The 20,219-nt window shown below is 37.5% G+C and overlaps 1 protein-coding gene and 1 long non-coding RNA gene across 2 annotated transcripts; one reads left to right on the top strand and one right to left on the bottom strand.

The window, feature by feature from the left end:
* Positions 1-233: 233 nt before the first annotated feature.
* Positions 234-6,218, bottom strand: LOC146468417 (uncharacterized). Its single transcript, XR_014867513.1, has 4 exons — positions 6,025-6,218; positions 5,405-5,506; positions 2,389-2,478; positions 234-933 (listed from the first exon to the last, which is right to left on the bottom strand). It is a non-coding gene; the product is annotated as an uncharacterized LOC146468417 (long non-coding RNA).
* Positions 6,219-6,478: 260 nt separating this feature from the next.
* Positions 6,479-13,019, top strand: LOC146468416 (carbohydrate sulfotransferase 13-like). The gene is made up of 5 exons (XM_085124638.1): positions 6,479-6,697; positions 7,794-7,852; positions 9,399-9,544; positions 10,705-10,760; positions 11,211-13,019. The coding sequence occupies exons 1-5, from the start codon at positions 6,479-6,481 to the stop codon at positions 12,063-12,065; spliced, it is 1,335 nt and encodes a 444-aa protein (XP_084980764.1). The 3' UTR covers positions 12,066-13,019.
* Positions 13,020-20,219: the final 7,200 nt, after the last annotated feature.

The following is a 20,219-nucleotide window of genomic DNA, read 5'->3' as shown; positions in this document are numbered from 1 at the left end:
TAATTTCTGCTATGTTTTTAGAGAATTCCTTGATTAAATTCCTATAGCCAAATGTGTACAAAGACTTTTGATTTCCACACAGACGCAACATTAAAGCCATGTCTGTAACCTTTGAAATGACGAAAAAACTAGTTTGTATACGACTGACCGAAAACCGAAGAATGTGATAAGTGCACAATACAAGCTCAGTAGTTTGGTGCGCCTTCAAAACGACAATGTGTTTATATAATAAGTATTTAAACTGGTATATTTCTAAAGACTGAATTTCAATCTTCTTATGGGCACTTTCAACTTCAAATAATCCATTGAAAGCTCCATGTTTGCGAATAAAATTTTGCATCTCGAACTCACAAGCAAAAATTTAGAGAGAATTCCAGCTAGACGAATAAGTTGAAAGCGTTTTTTAAGAAATAAGGAATCCTCTGCTGTACTAGTGTGAGATTTTGTATCGACACTTATCAGTGAATCTCGAATACCTATCGATCGAGTAATGAACCGAAATTCTAAACAACAAGTTCCAATCTTAAAATGATGACACGTTTTACAACTTATTACGCGGCCTAACATGTGTCCACGCAATTTCTATGCGATGAAAAATATTTTAGTATCCAAGTAACTAAAGTCTTAAATCTCAGTATTTTTGGTGGAAATTTAGTTAAGAAAAAAAATCAGTTTTTTTGTTGAATTTTGTTATTAAAAATTTTACGCCAAAGTAAACAGCTTGAGGTGTTTCTTTGCATTTTTAAACTGGAACTTCATGTTTCACGCCGATCGAGGGAAATAATAAAGTTACATTTTCTACCTTAAACGCGTCCAGAAAATCCCGATGTTCATTCTCTCTTGTGTTCAATTGTAACCTTGAGTTCCACTCTTGCTTGCTAGCGCTTTCTTGTTGCTCCTCGTCTTGTGTTTAATCCAACTTGAGGTTAACGACTTGAAGACAAGGAAATCTACATTAATTACACTGTATATACAATCATCATGTAATTTGAATTATTTGCTTTGCACGCTGTGAAATTCATAAGTTACAAGATTTTAATTTTGCCTCAGTAAAATTGCGAACGAAACAGCGATCCTTGAGTTCCATGAAAATAAATCGCAAGTAAGTTTTCTTCCAACTGTTATTGTTTTTGAAATTGCTTGTCATTACGCACAATTTGCACGTGTTCACGACCCTGCTGTCATGGCTACAAAGCACTCAAGTGGCACGGACTAATTAATCATACATGACTAATTAAGGATTCATTGCAAACAATAGGACCCACAACCTATTTCTAACGAATTTTGACCCTCATTTTTTATGCAATTCCTTGGTGGTCTTGTGGTTAAGCATACGCCCCGAATTAGAGAACGAAGGCCTTACCTCTGCCGTCGTTAAATTTAAGTTGTTTCGTGGGGCTTGGAGTTCAAGCCCCGATGCAGCCAGCCAATTTTCCTTTTTTTCCCCTCAACGTCGAATTTTTATTAAAATATTTATTTTGTGATATTTGGAAATAAAAAAATAGACTGTGTAAAAAAAAATTCTGGAAAAGATGCTTTTTCTTCCAAAAATTTGAAGAAACTCAACATTAAAATTTCCAGACATTGTAAGAGGTCAACCTCAGTAAAATTTAATGATTTGTCTCAATAGAGGGAGAATTCGTTCGGCTGCAACTATTTTCTTTTCTGTCGAACAAGTAAAATAAATTCAAAACACATAAAACTACAAACAAGTGGAAAATAAGAGCTTTTCTATCTCTAAAAAAAATAACTGCCAATTTTTCAAAATTTTTACCAAATTGCTAATGAACGATAGAGGATTCGCATTTTCTCCTGAATATGCATCTGCACGTGCAATTCACTTGGCTGTTTAATTGCAAACGGCACAGTTTGTGTTTACATTAGTGCTTTACATTTTTCTCAGAAATCCGAAACAAAAAATTAATGTTCTTGATCTACGCAATTTTCCATTGAAATGAATTGCACTGAGCATGAAATTTAAACTGTTTGCTTGCAAGGAAATCGTAAAGATCGACAGGTCTCCGGATTTTGGTCTTCTTGAAGACAAGTCCAAAATGACGAATCCTTCGAAAGAAAATACATTGAGATTGTGTCTAATTTACTGATTTTGTGTGATCCTTTCGGTTCATTTAAGAAAAAAATAAACCATTGCAGACATGTTTCGGCAATATTGGTGCAACTAAGCACACACGATCTACGAAATAGCATCATTCTAAAATTCCATTGTTTTTGGCGGAAATAATTAATTTGTCGTTCAAAAAACTGGAATTTTTGTGTAATCAGTTCAAGTTATTTCATTTTCAACACAAAGTGTACCGAGGAACCTTTTGTACTGGAACTTAACTTTTTTCCCGTTTAAGTCTTACCTAATAAAAGTAAATTTCCTACCTCAAAATTGTCCAAAACGTTCCCGATGTTCAGCCCTTCTGTTTTGTTTTTCAGCGGTGGGTTACCTTCATTCCTGGGGTTGTGCTACTCCTGAACATTGGAGAGCGAAAGAAAATGAACTTGACATCAATGGCAATTTACACAACTCAAAACTAACTTACTTAACCGGACCTTTTACACATGCTCAATATATAAATTCTCATAAATGATTGTCATACATGTATCTCCTTATTTTTTGGAAGAATTAACTGATACATCAAAGCAATGACAAGAACATCGGGATAGTAGTTTCGGCTAGCAGAGAATGATATATCACGTATGCTATCTAAACGAGATGACGCACGCAGTCTACGACATCACGTTACACGAATTGTTCTCGTCATCTCAGTTTTTCTGCAATCATTGTTCTCGCACACTTTGTTCGCTGCCACGACTAATGTCTACAAAACGCTACGCCCATCAAACTGAACGCGCTTATTTCAATTTCTTTTTGCTTTTCAGACAGACAAATGAAGCATATTGATGGCCATTGATAATGGCCATGGCTTTAATTTTGTTTTAATCAGAATTCCAATAGATAATGATCCCTGTTATATTAGGTTTTAAAAGGCGATGCAATATGCTATACGAGAAATTTTGGCCATCTCGAGTTTCAAAACCTAAAAATCAGGAGCCCATAGGCCCCTTTAAAATGTAAGAGATTTGTATGGGAAAAGTGACTTCATCCCTTTACTATAAAATAACAAGCCTTGATAATCAAACAAATTCTCTCAAGTAAACATATTAACTAAATATAATAAACATGTGGTAGGCAGTAACGAGAGTATGCATATTGCTCTTTAATCAATAGTGACCCTAAATTTCATACAGTGATTCGCTCTAACCGTATTTATACCTCAGATGAATTAGATCTTGTTTTGTTGTTATTGTTTGTTTATTGTTTTTTGTTACCCGTATCTTTTATTGAGTTACACAACAACCAATCAAGTGCACATACATACAAAGACTCAATAAAGATTCTTCCAAAAAAATTGTTGTTTCTCAGCTTTGACTAGACTTTTCTTTGCCTTAAGCTTTAAACAATCATTTTAACGAGCGAGAGGAATACCTTGGTTAACTTTTAATCCTGGATTAACGTTAATCGGCTTTCGAACAAACCGGACAAGATTTATTGTAATACTGTAATAATTGACTTTTGCTAAGTAGTTGTAGCAGTTGGAAGGTCTGGGAAAAATTACCGCCACAGAAAATCCCAGATATGCCCCAACTCCCCCCCCCCCCCCCCCCCGCATACCCCACATACACACACCACCAAGAACAACACAGGGGTACAAGGTACAAGGAAAGGGATGGTTTTAACGCCTCCACTCCCCACCCCCCCCCCCCCCCCTTTTTTTCCTCGCCAACTTGGGTTTTTATTTTGTTAAGATATTTTAATCTGGTTTTATCTTCATGAGATTCCCGAGTGTGTCCTCTACAAGATAAGATGGTCATCTATCGTTGATGATAATGACGTCATAAATTTCTATAGCCACGTTACTGGATCCGCCATCTTGGATTTTTCGAGTGCCAAACAATCACTTCAATTAAACCAGAATTAATTGCAATTGTTTAAATACCGCCAAATTTACCAGTCAATATTTATTTCTTGCAAGATAAAAACTGCTATTGCATGCCTTGACTTTTCAGGAAAAAAAAAGCAAAAGCTGCTAAAGATTGCCAAAAACAAGTTGAGAAGGTTCTGGCATGGTACTGCAACCATTTCGTACGCCTCAGAATTAAGGGACACAGTCCACTTCAAAGTATATTATTGAACAGTTTCAGTTCTTACCTTTGCTTTAGTGTTTCTTTCTTGTCCAGCAACGCCAGCTTAATTGTTCTCTTAGATTCTTTTCTCTTATTTCCTATTTCAACTTCCTTCTGATTTGTGCTGCTGAGTAATGCAAATATATTAATCAACCTGATGATTCCGCCGTAAATATTATATCTTTATGGGTGATCTCAATAAAAGAAGGCCCAACTAATGGGATCCGATTTCAGTCGCAAAAAAAAAGATGAACCCAATAATCACAAAATTAACAAAGAAGAATTTCAAACTGTCACTTTGAGAGATCAATGGCCAAAAAAACCGAACTGAGTGCGGGTTACATAATTCGGCTATTATCTGAACTGTATTCGCCGAATACAGTTCAGATGAGGGCATAGAGGGCGAGTGGGCTTTTTAAAATATCTGACCTCAAAAAGGTGGTTAAAAGAGCTTTTACGGTAGATGGTTTATTTACGTTTTGGCAAAACATAAATGAACCATCTACCACAAAATCTCTTTCAGCCCATTTTTTGAGGTCAGATATTTTAATAAGCCTTGTCCCCCTCTATTAAACCTCACCCATTCATCATTTACAAATGTTAAAAACACAAAAGCAATGCTTTAAACGCTAGTATACTAATCGTTCATATATTGGGCCCATGCGAACACTTAATCTTCAATGCGCAGACTAATTATTGTGCTTAACTAAAGGTACATATTTGCGGTGCACAACTCATTAGTGCTATGTTTCAATTAGTCTCAGTTATTTAAACCCATGATTTGAATTAAGTCTTCCTCTCAACTTCTTTGATAAGTTCGGCCTCTTTAACAAGCATCCCCCTTCCCCTGGTTGTCTTCAACACCATAAACCCTATGCGATTAAAGCACAGAAAATTCCGTTAACAATGTCATATCAGGATCAGATCAAATTAGGTGGCATTTTGTTGGATATTAAAAAGGGTATCAATTGTTAAATTCATTGCATACAGAGACTTTCTATTTTTTCCCTTTTCCCAACCCCGCGCCCATAATTAATTGGATTACAAACATGCTTCCATTCGTTGTAATTCCTTATTAGTTGAGACGATGGAACTATAACTCCGATCTAAATCAAATTAAACGGGCCGCTCATAAAGCCAACATGCCAGTATTCCGTCTGTGGTTTAATTCCCGCCAATCTTCGTAAAGAAACTGATTTCATCATCTCACCTTTGCAGTTTCGTCTTTATTCCGTGATTTCAGGCTTCCTTCTATATGATACCGTCGTCACATTTCCACTTTGACTACTGTAAATTCACTGATCAAGCTAAGCTTCTCTGAAATAGCAGATAATCAAATCAATATTCAATATTTAACAAAGTTGCAATACAGCAAGATCAGTTGCAACTGCCAAAAAAGCAATAACTTGAAGCCATATGTATTTAGTTACCGGCGCTGATACAAGATAAATTCGTATTTGCCTTTCTCATTTTATAAGCTACATTAAAAAATACCGGTAAGAAACAAACATCGCTTTTACGTATGTTAACGATATGCAAATTTTGCGCGCGTCCATGGCTTCAAAAATTAGCATTGTTAACCTACAATTTTGACTAAGCAGAACAATATTCAGTCTCCACATCCTCAAATGCTGAAATAACAAGGATACACAAAAGTTGTATTATATTTTAAGACAGTAGTGTATTTTACAGAGCAGAAGTGAGGCGAAAAATCTGTTTTATAGACAAGTTTCCAAGTAACCTCCCGTGAACGAACAGCAAGTAAAGCTAAAGCAAGTGAGCTAAAACGGTACAAACTTAACCTAGTGGTATTTGTGAAGCAGCGCTTACCTTCTAAGTTTGTTCAAAAGGCTTTCGTTGATCCTTCAAATTTCACCATTTTCTGCTTTTACTTTTAGGACGACAGTTCAACCGATGCTTCGAAAGGATGGCTCAAAAATCTGCGAGATGCTTGGAAATTAGTCATGAATATGAATTAGAAACTGAAGCCAATCACTGCTAATTACGCAAAATATTTCACGCGCTCTTGCACGCATGTTTGCATCTTCAAAGAGCAAGATATTGCACGTCCTGAATAGGTTTCCTTGCAAAATCAGCTTAGGGTGCGTTCGATTGACCCTATTCCGGAATAAGAATACATTCCGGATTATTCCAGAATAGCCATTCCATCCTTTCGTCAATAAAACGATTATTCCGTTTCGGGAATAATGCCCGCGACATAACACGCAGAGTCAGCGGTTTTCCGAAGGAAAATACAAATTTCCGTAACATCGTGAACAGCAACATGGCGGCGACATTGAAGGTCATTGTTGCAGGTTTTGCAACTTTTGTTGAAGAATTTCTCGAGGAGGAATCTGTACAAGAGGAAGAAGATGTCTTAGAAGAGTTTCTGCCCCTGTTTTATGCAAATAACTTGTTGTCAGAGCGGCGTAAAGCGGTTCGCATCGAAAGTTATGCGGAAATTGTTGTTCCCAATTATAATTTGTCGGAGTTTCGCAGCCTTGTAAAATGAACATTCTCTTCTTTCATTGCCAGTTTGACTGTTATGATCTTCGCATTTGCGAAAGGCAAGGGTGAGAGCTTTCCATTTGCCTTCGCACTGGTCAGCCCGCGGCGAAATATTTCGACCAGTCTCGACACTCTCCGCTTGCATTATCGCCGCAATCACTTCCCAGACTTGTTTCTTCTTGTAGTAAATGATTGAATGTCATCAATAGCGAGACTTTGGACGAATAATACAGGTCGCAGAGACAAATTTGAGCATAATTCCGACTACATTTACCGGGAAATTAAAGCGAAAATTGAGTTTGTTAATGTAAAAGAACGGAAAAATTTCTATTTTGTACCTAGTGACTCGTAGCATGGGATTTATTCATTTAATGCCAAGGACAATATTCTCAGTCTTTATTTTTGTTCAGTTCGTCTTCGGATCTTCTAGGGATCTTAGTCTAGGCTAAGTTGAAGCTAAAGCTAAGGGACACTTCGGGGTGACAATCAGAGAAATTTTTCACCGCAATTTGTTAGTAAACAGAAGACATCAGCCAAGAGTTTTTTCAAGAAATTGACCCGTCTGAGCACCCAGTAGGCTCTATGCGGATTCACTGTGGGCGGGAACAGAGCCCCATAAGGCATTTATTTGACAGGGAACTCAGTGAGTGCATATAGAGCTCCAGTCAGTCTATTTCTTAGTTGATTATATTTTTAATATGCGGCTTTTTTCAACTTGTAGCTTATTAATATAAATTACAATTATGTTTTTCTTTTATTTTTTTCTCTCTACGTTTCATGTTAAAGTTAAATAACCAATCGGGTTGGTTATATTCAAAGAAAAATCGGGTAAAGCGGATTCGTAAAGCAGGGATCTTTCTCTTATTTAACTTTGTGGTAAATATAAGTATTATAAACAATCAATGGTCTGCAACATATATATGAATCTAATAAGTTGTTCGTTTATTTTAAGCCAAATAAAATATTCCAATTAACTTTAATTTTAAAAAGCTTAGCACTCTGTTGTCGTCTTTCTTCGGTAAGCACGGTTGAGAGCCGGCACTTGCGATCGAAATACTTGATCTTTAGCGTCGCCTTGTTTGTTTTTTTAGCTTGTACGTCGTACAATAAGCAAGAAGTCGCTTGGCAAGCCTCGTGTCCACACAAGCAGGTATTATTTTGCCTTCTCTTAATTCTTATGGTAGTTCTTGTCCTGTGATATGGCTACTAGTCAAGAGAAAGAAATCGGAACCAAATCGACATACTTGCCAATTTTTTTAGGAATATCGCAGAAACAAAAACAAAATAATAATCTTGAAAGCACACGATAATGGGCAACAAGCAAAATTTTTTATCCCGATAAAGTGATAAAAACAAGAACAAGAGGATAGAGGTATGGAGAAACTGAGCAAGGGGTACGATATTATGCTGGCAACCTTGAGTCAACTTCTTCCCCAGGATTTTTCCGATGGCATTGAGACTGCCCCTTCGTAGAGGCAAATACTGACAAAGAAAAAAATATAAATTTTTGGACGCTTTCTCGTATATTATGATAGTGATTGTTTGTTAAGTTTCAGGCATCATAGAACTGATCTAGGGAGGGAACTTTGCTTCCTGCAAAATTTCATACTCAGAACTAAATTCGATTTTGAGACGACATTACGACTTTATAATGACGGCCAATTGGGAGAAATATATTCCGTATTGGGCGGAGTCGCGAAGCGACGGAATTCAATACGGAATATATTTTCTCCCAACGCTGTCATTATAAAACCGTAATGTCGTCTCGAAATCGAATTGAGTTTTAATTTTCTATCGCGATGCAAACTTTTTATTGGAGAGAGTAAACGAATGAAGGACAATCGTGCGCTGATTGAAAGAGAAATTCTTACTTCAGTCAGGTAGCCATGGTAATATCCGTATGCGAAATTTTTTCTCGCGGCAGGTTATTTGATTAGAATTTTTGGTTCTAATTTTTACTTCAAAACAAATTAACCGCACCTCAACCCAAGGATCGCGATAAAATCTTGCATTTTTCCATGCTTTATGTACGCTAAAGTTTTGTCTATCACTGGGATGATCTCTCACTAATTAACCCTTTTTTTAAACAGAAGAAAGATCCTCGCAGTTACTTTCTTCTGTTTGATCTTTCATCCCCAGTTCAAAATAAATGTTTCATATATTTACATTTATTTATTCATCCTTCACGGGTATATTACGAACTCACAATATGACCAGCTCCCAGTTGGTAGAGCACTGCACCGGCATCGTAGAGGTCATGGGTTGGAATCCCGTTCAAGCCTGAATTTTTTTTCAGACTTTCTTTTCGCAACTGCTTAAATTGCGTAGTAACCGCGAGGATCTTTCTTCTTTTTGACCTTTCATCCGCAGTTCAAAATATATGTTTCATATATTTACCTAGAAATTTACGTTCTTACATTTTGCCGTTCGTTCCTAAGATACTTATTCAGCAAGGTGCAAACTTAAAAAGGCTGCATTATAATTGCATCCGATAATAAAGCACTTGTGAGAGGAGCAAAGGGTGATACTTCAAACGATTCTGCCTAACGTTACTCGTTCCATTTGCAACTGGTCGTGAGTAAGGGAACTGTGTTTTTTTTATTATTATTGTTGTTATTATTATTATTGTTATTTTCCTTTAAGCATAGTCACTACTGAAAAATGCTTGACTCTCTGTTATCGTCTTTTTTTGTAAGCATGGTTTCGCCGAGCCGGCACTTGCCATCAAAGTACTTCATCTTTACCGTCATCTTCACTGTCGCCTTGCTTGCTTCTACTTTGTATGTCGTGCAGTTGCAACGAGCAAGATCTCCATTGCCAAGTCTCGTGTCCGCAAATGCAGGTATTAACATGTGCTCTTATTTTGCCTTCTCTTGATATCTTTCTCACTCTTATGATCGTTTTTGTCCGGCCATTTGACTACTAATCAGTACAGTACAAATAAAATTTCGAAGCCAAACTTACACATTTTCCATCTCTTTTAGGAACATCACAGAAACATAAAACTGACAAAATACGTAGTTTTTTGCTTTTCGTAAGAACACAATATTGGGCAACAATATTATATATACTGATATATATTATCCTACGTGTTTTGGGGTGTTTTTAAGTTGTCATGCCGATCAGTTAAAGCTGACAAGTTCTCTTCAGGCATCATTAAATCTAGAGACAGTGCTTTTCTTCCTATAAACTTTCATATGATTATTATGAGCTTATTTTACTACCCATCCAGGAACCATTAAATGTAGGGAGAGTACTGTGCCTCCTGTAAACTTGTGAGGTTTACATCGCGTTTTGGTTGAATTTTTAACTCGATTCAGTCCTTTGGAAGTGACCTCAAATGGACACTATAAATAAGAGAGAGTGTCAGTCATCTAAGGTTGCGTTTGATTGACCGTATTCCGGAATGAGAATAAGCGGAATAGCTGTTCGATTTCTTCTTTTCAAGTAAATTTGGGAAGACGTTTCTGCAACTTTCGGCGCTGACACAAAATAATTTTAGAGCGATTTTGTACTCCATTAACTCCGAAAATCTATTATGAGGGATTTCTTGTCATCATTGTTTGTATTCCTATTCAGGAATAAGGTCAATCGATCGAACGCATTCTTAATGTTCATGAGTATTAACATATGAATAGGAGTGCTAGTGGCAAAATTACCATGGAATAAATAAAGGTGAATATTACAGAATATGCTTTTGCTAAACGCTTTTTAAAATCCCAATAGTACCTAGCATCCAATCTATCTTATCCAATCTATCTTTGCAATCTCCATACTTCGTCGAACATACAAGTCATAAGAGTAAACGAGATTATCACTACGGATAAAATGCCTTGATATTTAAAGCAATTATCACAACTAGCACCATAGCAAATATATGGAAACAGTGAGGAGAAAATGCATTTTGATCACTTGGGCCTAAAGGGGAGACATAACTGAAATATTGATATAATTTAACAATGTCTCACAGAATGATAATTGTCTCTATGCCACTCTCCTTAGGTGATGGCTTGTCACGGTCGAGAGATCATGAAGGAAGATTACATTCGTTCGTGAAGGTCTGACACTTTGATTAATTCAAATGGTTTATGACTTATAACTTTGATTATTATTTGTAATGATGACACTATAATTATCCTCATTTCAACATTACTGCCAAACTCGAAAGGACTATAGCATGTTTCATCAAGTGTCGTCGAAGTTCGAAGAGGGTCTGCATGGCGGTGTCATTGTTGGGGAGGAGGGGGTGGGTTAATGAAATCGAAGCAAGCCACTAGCGAATCGATTTGTAAACGTTTGATTTTGATTCTTCAGATAGTGGGTCATCCATTCTAATTCATGCAAGTAATTAAGTTAAATTTTGTTCACTAATTTCGCTCCTTTTTCTTTGGGGAAAATTTCGGTCCCTAAAGCGCTGCAGTTTAAAATCTGACGGTTCATGATTCAAGACACCCACTGGACTCTAGCGTGAGTTGATTTTCAACTGCGTTTGTAAAGCTGCATGTTAGTATCTGAAGACATTCACTATCGTTTTTCAGGAAGATGAAAATTATGCTGAGATAGAAAGAAGGCAGAGCGATATCAAAAGGTATTTGGCAGAATATTGTCAAAGAAATGATCGCAAAGTGCGGTTACCTCGGTTGCATCGTTTTCAAGTCATTGAGTCACCCCAACTCCTCTACTGTATGGTGTTGAAAGTGGCCAGTCGACAATGGCGAAATGTGCTTAAAAGAATTCGTGAATACAACAAGCAGAAACGTAAAAACCTGGGTCAGTACAATGCAACAGATGTACAGTTCTTCTCAAGGTCATTCAAGTTTATGTTTGTAAGAGAACCTTTCGAACGTCTGTTATCAGCCTACAAGGACAAATTTATTGCTATGAGACCTTCGGACCATCGCTATGTCGAAACATATGGTAGAAAAATTGTCGCGAACTTTCGTCCCAACGCTACCCAGAAATCTCTGCATGCCGGTGATGACGTTACCTTTAAAGAATTTATAGAGTACATCTTAAAAGAAGGAGTTTACGAAGGACTTAATCCGCACTGGAACACCTATGAGGGCCAGTGTATGCCTTGTTATGTACACTACGACTTTATAGGGCGCTTTGAGTTTTTATCTCAGGACGCGAATTACTTGTTAAGGAAAACTGGAGTTTATGATTTCATCCGTTTTCCAGATGAGGATTTCTCTAGTACGCGTGACGAATTGTTGAAGTACTATTCACAGATCCCTCTTGATTGGATATCGCATTTGGGTCGTATATACCGTAGTAATTTTGACATGTTTGGATATCCGTTTCCAGGCCCTCTCGAGCCCTTGTTTCGTGCTGCTACGGTTTCAGAGAAACCCCGCAGTTAATTTGCAAGGGGAAATGAATCCCACTATTATTACCTTTTACTTTTCTATTCAAGGAATCTTACCCAAACGATAGCAGAATTTTACTCTCTGTATGCTTCCTTCCGTTTTTGTTAATTTAACCCTGCAAGTCTCCAATTACATTCACTTTTCCACCCCTTTACACTGAGGGAGGCAGCGTGGCATACTATTTATGCCTTCTTTTCACTAGCGACGCAAGCACAAGCGTTAACGAAAGAAATGTTCTTTTGTTATGGCACCAACATGGCAGCAATGTAATCAACCTATACTGCCTTCCGTTTTCACATGGCACAGCGCGAAAGCAAACATAAGCACACGAAGAGGAAAACTTTTGATCCGTGTGCTAGCTGTGCTTATGCTTGCGTCGAGGCCGTTTTCACGACGCAACAAACACTCTTATGTTTCCCCTTGTGCTTGAGTTGATAGTGAAGGCCATCCAAACTTTGCTTTGTAAAATCTTGATACTTTAAAGTTCACTTTTCAAAAACTGTTTTAAATGTAATGCTCACATTTTCCACTTTACCAAACTCTTGCAGTTTCTAGAGTGCATTTATTTGTAGCTTGTTTTGTTGTTTATGCTAAATGTACACTAATAAGGCTGGACGTGTAAACAAAGATATGATCCTCCTCTATTTCCTCCGTCATCCGTCATCTGTACATGAGAGGTATCGAGCTGTATGCGTAGCTTGCTAATAATTGTAATAAAGATGAAATAAATGTGATGGTATATTTTCTTAGTGGTAAAGATGTTTCTAATTTCTAATTCGCTTCGGTTTCTATTATTATGATTATCTGTAAGCAGGTCCACATCAGGTTTTTAGCTGTCATTGTTTGCAACCGGCATTTTTAAAATAAAGTATGTGTTTGTATGCATGTCTCAGGTGAACATTGTGAAAGGTAAAAAACTTGTGTGCAAGCTCCAGAAAACGCCATTTCTTGGCTAACAAGAACATGACTGAAAACGGTGTGAGAAGAAGTGGATAATTACAGTATCAAGGATAGTTGTCACCTCACTGGTATCATACATTGATTATACAAGTCAAGTAGGAGACAAGAAGCTGCAAATTTTGTGACTTTGAAATAATATCTATTCTGAGAGAAAGAACTAGAAACCGCTCCTAAAAAGCGTTTGGCTTTCGGTCGTTTTATTGACACTGATTTAAACAGTTCAGTGTGAATTGTTTATGCTTTGTTTACATCTTCCGTCTTCTCACCTCTACGGGTATATAACGAATTCAAAAAATGGCCAGTTCCCAGTTGGCTTGATAGCTCAGTTGGTAGAACACTGCATTGCTATCACTGGGGTCATATATGGGGTCATTTAAACCTGAATTTTTTTTTTTTCTGTACGCAACTGCTAACGTTTTTTAGATCACTGGGATGACCTCTCACTAATTAACCATTTATTGTTTATGTTTTCATACCTAGAAATTCACGTTCTTACTTTTGACCGTTCGTTCCTAAGATACTTGATCAGGTGCAAACTTAAAAAGGCTGCACTATAATTGTATCCGATAATAAAGCGCTTTTGAGAGAAGCAAAGGTTGATACTTCAAACGATTCCACCTGACGTTGCCCGTCCCACTTGCAACTGATCGTGAGTAAAGGAACTGTTTTTTGTTTGTTTGTTTGTTTCCTTTAAACGTATTCTCTAGTGAAATACCGTGCTTTTTATTTGCTGAGATTTTTCAGGTTAAGTCGGGTAGCATATTTGGAAGGCATCCTCCTGTAAGGAAAATTTGTTGAAAAATCCACGCGGGGCAGTTTTATTTTTTGGGATATACAGTCGAACCTCCACTAACGGCCACCTCTCCACAACGGCCTCTTTTTTTTTTGTCCTGGCGGACAGTCCATACATAAGCTCTTGTTTAAACCTCTCTACAACGGCCACCTCTCTACAACGGCAACGGCCACTAAAGTGCGTCCCCCACTGCCAAAATAACCTCTCGACAACGGCCAGTACAGTTCTTTTTTGTAAAAAACACCTTTTTATAAACTGTTGCAGTAATCGACATTTATCTTCGGAACATTACGTTTCTGTATCCATTTTAACGATATACGTATTTTGATTGTGTTCCATTTAAATGCTGCAGTAAGCATAAATTGTCTACAATAATATGGCGAATGTTGCGAACCTTGTTCGTTTCGTCTTGTTAACATTTTTAATCAAAATATTATTTACGTTTTATTGTGTATTTTATCTATATATCTATTATTTAAGATTGGATTGCCATTATAGGTTACAGTAAGCATGAACTTGGCACAATAAACATGTTGTACTTCCCGAAAAAAAGGTGTCATATGACACCCCTACCTCCCCATAACGGCCACCTCTCCACAACGGCCACTTTCTTCTGTCCCCAAGGTGGCCGTTGTGGAGAGGTTCAACTGTATTTTTCGTGCAAAAATACTTGCGCTCGCACACTGTAGCTCAGCATCTAATTCAGGCGGCGGCAAGAGTTGAAGCAAACTTGAAATTAAAAGAATATCGTGAAGTACAAAAGAAAAAAGGGAAACTAACAATAAATAGATGACAAGAAGTTAGAAAATAACAACGTTTAATTATATTTGATAAAAATCACGTCTTGCTGCATTAATTTGCAAAAGCGCTATATCCAGTTGAGAGACTTCAATCAGTAATCATCTCTAGAATATGGAGAACATTACGTTTGTTTATTTAAAATTTAGATTTATTGAGCGATTCTACTAAATGTGGCAATGAGTTCCAAATTTATTCGCCAATGTTACTTTCACCGTTTCAAGCTACTGAAAAACGTTCTCTGGTTAAAAAATTCATAAAGAGGAACTTTCGGCTGCCCTACTGCAGATTTGGACGAGTGATAGAAAGTACTCCAATGCATGAACAAACATAAGTAAGTACGAAAAATAGGGGGATCTGAATAAACTAATTACTTGAATGTAAATATATGAAACATATATTTTGAACTGAGGACGAAAGATCAAATAGAAGAAAGATCCTCGCAGTTAAGACGCAACTTAAGCAGTTGCGAAAAAAAATTAATTTCTTTTATATATAATTTTTTTATAACCTGACCAGCTCCCAGCTGGCTTGATAGCTCAGTTGGTAGAGCACTGCAGGCATCGCAGAGGTCATGGGTTCGAATCCCGTTAAAGCCTGGATTTTTTTCAGGTTTTCCTTTCGCAACTGCTTAAGTTGCGTACTAACTGCGAGGATCTTTCTTCTATTTAAACTAATTACGAGCCACTTTTTTAAAAGTGTTCCCTAGGTAAGGGCATGGAATTGATATTTTCCTCATTAGTCATAGCAGTAAGCCATGACTTAAGAGTTTTTCGCACTCGGTGGTCACCTTTATCAATCACACTTGCGTTTTCAAAGTAAATTGAGTCCAAGCTTGATTAGAAATATTGGATCCTTTGTGGCAGTCCATAACTTTTCTAGAATAAGAAATGTTATCGTTTGCAGAAGACGTCTTGTAGCCAAAAGCTCATTCATTTAAGAATGTTTTAACCCGAAAATATCTTTTAACTGTTAACATGTGCAATCCTGGTTACCAGATCTGGTGTTTTGCTCATATACAGTACTGGTTTTGGTTAACTGATTGAGGAGATTTGAGGGACCTTATGAGGGGCCTTATGTTTGAAAATTGCCCTGGTAAACAAACAATGTCCATATTGCATTGGCCAATTTCCATTTTCTTTTTATTTATTTTGAGATAGGCACTTTGCTTCTTGTTGGTGCTAAATCAGTGTGTGTGAACATCATATACATATCAAATAACAATGTTGAAACAATTAACGGTGATGAAGGTACATACAAACTGAAGGAACAAATACTCCAGTTCTGTTGCTACGAGAAAGTAGAATTATAATTATTAACTTTCACATCAACTTGGAATTTTTTAAAGAAACATTTAGCGTAAAAATTAATGTTTTGACCAAAGGTTATTTAGAATATCAAGAAAACAAACAAAGAGAACAATTAGCAAATAAATTATGTACTTTTTTTAAAAGATGTAATTTCAACAAGGATAACAAGTGACAAAATATGTCAATGATCTATCAATCAAAACGCTGAAAAGTGCCAAAAATGCTTAAAATCAGGGGCAACTGTAAGAATATAATAAAAAAGGTGACGGGAAAAAAAGGAAAACATGTTTAAAAACGCGAACATACCGTGAAAAAAAAAGCGAATATATAAATATCGAAGAAACAGCAAAACGACATTTACTGATGCAAGGTTAATACCACGCTGTAATATTTCTTATCACACGCTTTTTTGGGGGTTCTGCAGTGGGGCCTTCTAAGGCTGTCAGTTTCTATTTCATGGATCTAATTTTGCAGAATAGAATCAGGGTAATGGCGTCGAGAAGGTTTGCATCTGTAATGGCAATCTGTAGTGGATTGAAGTTTGAACGCACGATTTAACATCATTTTTAACAGTATTTATATCTCGCATCGATATGACTCTGGTAATGCAGTAACAACTCAGGGTCAGTTATCAAAAGACAGTTTCGATGGTGTTTAACAAAACCACGTTGTAAGCCATTTTCAATTATCTTCCAGTCGCTGCTGCTGATCTGTTGTTTCAGTTGTCTTAATCTTCTGTTTCTTCTGTAACTGGTTCCTTCTGAGTTAACAACGTACGATCTTGGCGCATCGGTTACCCTGGCAACTACAGCAGGTGTTCATGTCTTCTGTCCTGACTTTCTGACTAGCACAGTGTCTCCTGTGTTCAGGGGTTTCAGAACTTTTCCATTCCGTTTGTAGTACTGCTGCTGTATTTCTGTACGACGACTGAGACCGTTCTTAATATTTCCGGTTAGATACTGTGGCTCTAGTTCGGTTCCAGTTCGACTCCCCATAAGCATCTGTGCTGGCGATAGGCCAATTTCCTCGATGGGAGTGTTTCGGTAGGCTAACATTAACTAAGCTGAAAATCCTTTTCTTCAACTTTTGCTTTCTTCAGAATATGCTCGGGTGTTTGAACTGCTCGTTCTGCAAGACCATTACTCTGCGGGTATCTGGGCGAAGACGTAAAATGATTGAAACCGTATTGCTTTGCGAACTCAGCAAAGTCATGGCTACTGAACGTGGGCCCATTTTCACTCATTATTATCTCAGGGATTCCATATCTTGCGAACTGTCTTGCTTTTGCTATGAGACAAGTGCGACACCTCAAAGACCTTTGGGTAGTAGTCAACCATAACCACCTATTCTTGTTTCTCAAGTTCAAAGAAATCAACTGCAATCTTTCGCCATGGCCTTTCAGGACAGTAGTTCATGGCCCTTAAGTGGTTCTTTTGCTTGGGAATTTCTATACATGTCACAGGTATTGCACTAATAGACACCATGTCTGCTATGTGTTGGTTTATTCCTGGCCAAGTTTCAGTGCTTTCTTCTGGAGCACGGCTTAGAGTGTTTGCAATCAACAAGTTTTTTCCTGGTTCATACTCCACTTCTAGGTCATAACGCTGTAACCTTAACATCATTCGTTGCAATCTCTGTGGTACCTGAAATAATCTTTTTTTTTTTTTTAAACAAGGTTTCCAAAAGCTTGTGGTCGGTCTGAACTCTTACTTTCTTGTCATAAACATACTGGTGAAATTTGGTACATACCTACACCATTGCCAATAGTTCTTTCTCTATATGCGCGTAGTTTCTTTCAGCAGAGTTAAGTGATGTGGATGAATAACACACTGGTCGACCCTCTTGCAGTAGACACGCCCCAAGTCCATAGGATGATGCATCTACTGAAACTGTAGTGGGCTGTTCGACATCATAATACTAAAGTGTTGCATCACAATGCTTTCTCTTGTCTTTCGGACCAATGAAATCCCACTTCTTTGTGCAGTAGCTCTCTTAGTGGCTGAGTTAGGTCTGCTAGATAAGGTATTAATTTACTCATGTAGTTCACCATTCTAAGGAATCTTAAGAGTGCAGGCTTACCTGCTGGTGATGGCATTCCTTCCACTGCATTCACCCTTCTAAAATCTGGTTTCAATCCGTTTAATGTCAACACATGTCCAATGTATGGAACTTCAGAAGTCATAATCTTCATTTTACTTCGGTTGAGCTTCAGTCCAACTTTCCTTGACCGTTCCGACACTTGCTCTAAGCGATGGTTGTGCTCAGCTTCGCGTCTGCTCCAGACAAGAATATCATCAACGATTGTCTTCACTCCACTTAAGTCCTCAAGTCCTCTTTTGAAAGATCTCAGGGGCTGAGTAAATATCAAATGTCATCCTCAAGTACTGACATCACCCAAATGATGTGTTAAATGTTAACAATACAATCAAACACATCTTCATACTTCTTTAGGATTTCATCAACATCTTGATTACATCTAGTACCACTAGACAGGTTTTCATCCCTTTGGGTATCAACCGAACTGACTCTCTTGACCAGATTTATTTCATGGCAGGTTTGAAGACCAATTATTGGGGTGGCTGGATGCTCAATTCTTCGAAATTCAACAGGGTGGGACTTCCCTCTAAGTTTCACCTAGAGTGTAGCTTTACCCATTACAGGTATCTTGTGGCCAGTATAAGAAACCAGTCGTGTTTTTGAGTTCCTCATTTTCTCAGGTGTCAGTTTACAGTACAAGCAATAAGGTAAATTAAAACATTGCATTGAGCACCAGTGTCTAATTTCATATTGACCTGGAGTTTATTGATCACTACACTTTGTATCCAATCTTTCTGAGTGAGTGGTTAGGTTCCCAAGATCCCAATAAAAAAAACTCATCTGTATCTGATTCATCACATCTGAACTCACTTAATTGTTTAGAACTGTCCCTTGGTTTGCATTAGCACATTTTCGAGTAATGATTCCTTTGTTTGCATTTGTGGCAAACCTGACCAAAGCTGGACATTTCTGAACCTGGTGCACTTGTCAACATCTTCTACAATCGAACGGTTTTTTTGCTTGTTTGCGCATTCCTTTTGCTCCTCTCGGTTTTCCGGGTGACCTATTTGGGTCGTCTTTCACATCGTGCACTTCTCGGTCATTCTGATCCACAACAATATTCTTCTTCGGTCGCTCCTTGTACCCTCGTGTTGAACACATGCCGCTCGTAAGTTACATTCTTCTTCGGCGTACAATATTCTTCGTACTTCTTGATCACGATATTTATCTCCAACTTGTCTTCATCGTTAAAACCGAATGTATTAAAGCTTTCCAACGCCTCCTCTCCTGCAACTGTTAGTAACTCCGTCGAACATTGCACTTGCGCTGGTTTCTTGTCGAAGCCCGTCGCGTTGAGATAAAGCGTAAATTGATGGATCCAACGTCTCCAATTCTCTGCAACATTTCCTACGAATGATAGCGGCTTCGGTGGTGACAGTTGATTCATTATTATCCGGTTTCTGACACCGTGTTATGCTTTAGTATTCCCGAATACAAATAAGCACATTCAAGACGGCTGTATAAACTACAACTCTGGTTTATTCACGAAAGCGAGGCAACTCATAACCGTGCAAGCACGTGCTCTTTATAAAGACTGGGAACGTGACTAGTATTTTACAACAGAGTGTGCTGGATAATCTGAATTGGCTCTCACAACGCGCTTTTGCAAGAAAAAATATTCTATTTAGGTTAGACACATATGTGGACGACCAGGTGGAGTTACAGTAAGTGATGTAAGGATAAATTAGCGCGTAGTACAAAGTAAGTTTTCTTTTTAAAGATAAGTAAAATTGGGACTGAATATGATACCCACTGACTTGGAAACTTGTTTACATAACGGCTTAATGTGGTGCTTTCAGGTTAGATGTTCATCAACATAGACACCTAAGAATTTGGTCAGATTATATAGCTTGGTTCAGAGACCGATTTCCAAAGAAAAGGGTAAAATTGTAATTAAGTCTCTTCTGTCTAGATTTAAAGATAATGTAATTATTTTTTTGTAGATTGACGGAAAGCTTATTACATTTCAACCAAACATCAAAATTGCGTAGCTCGACATTACGGGCGATTAGTTTAAAACTTCAGAGTGTATTAATTTGCTCTCGTGCTCTTTGGAATCCCCCACCCACTCACACCCCTAAATTGAGTCGCCACAGTTTTAGGTAAGATTGTGAACACGGCCTCCAAGACAATCGGCATTTCTTGTTTTATTTTATTTTATTTTATTTTATTTTATTTTATTTCATTTAT

Source organism: Pavona decussata, unplaced genomic scaffold, assembly GCF_977016875.1.
Source record: "Pavona decussata unplaced genomic scaffold, jaPavDecu1.1 SCAFFOLD_131, whole genome shotgun sequence".
NCBI classification, from domain to species: Eukaryota; Metazoa; Cnidaria; class Anthozoa; order Scleractinia; family Agariciidae; genus Pavona; species Pavona decussata.
This window is presented reverse-complemented; position numbering and strand designations above follow the sequence as displayed.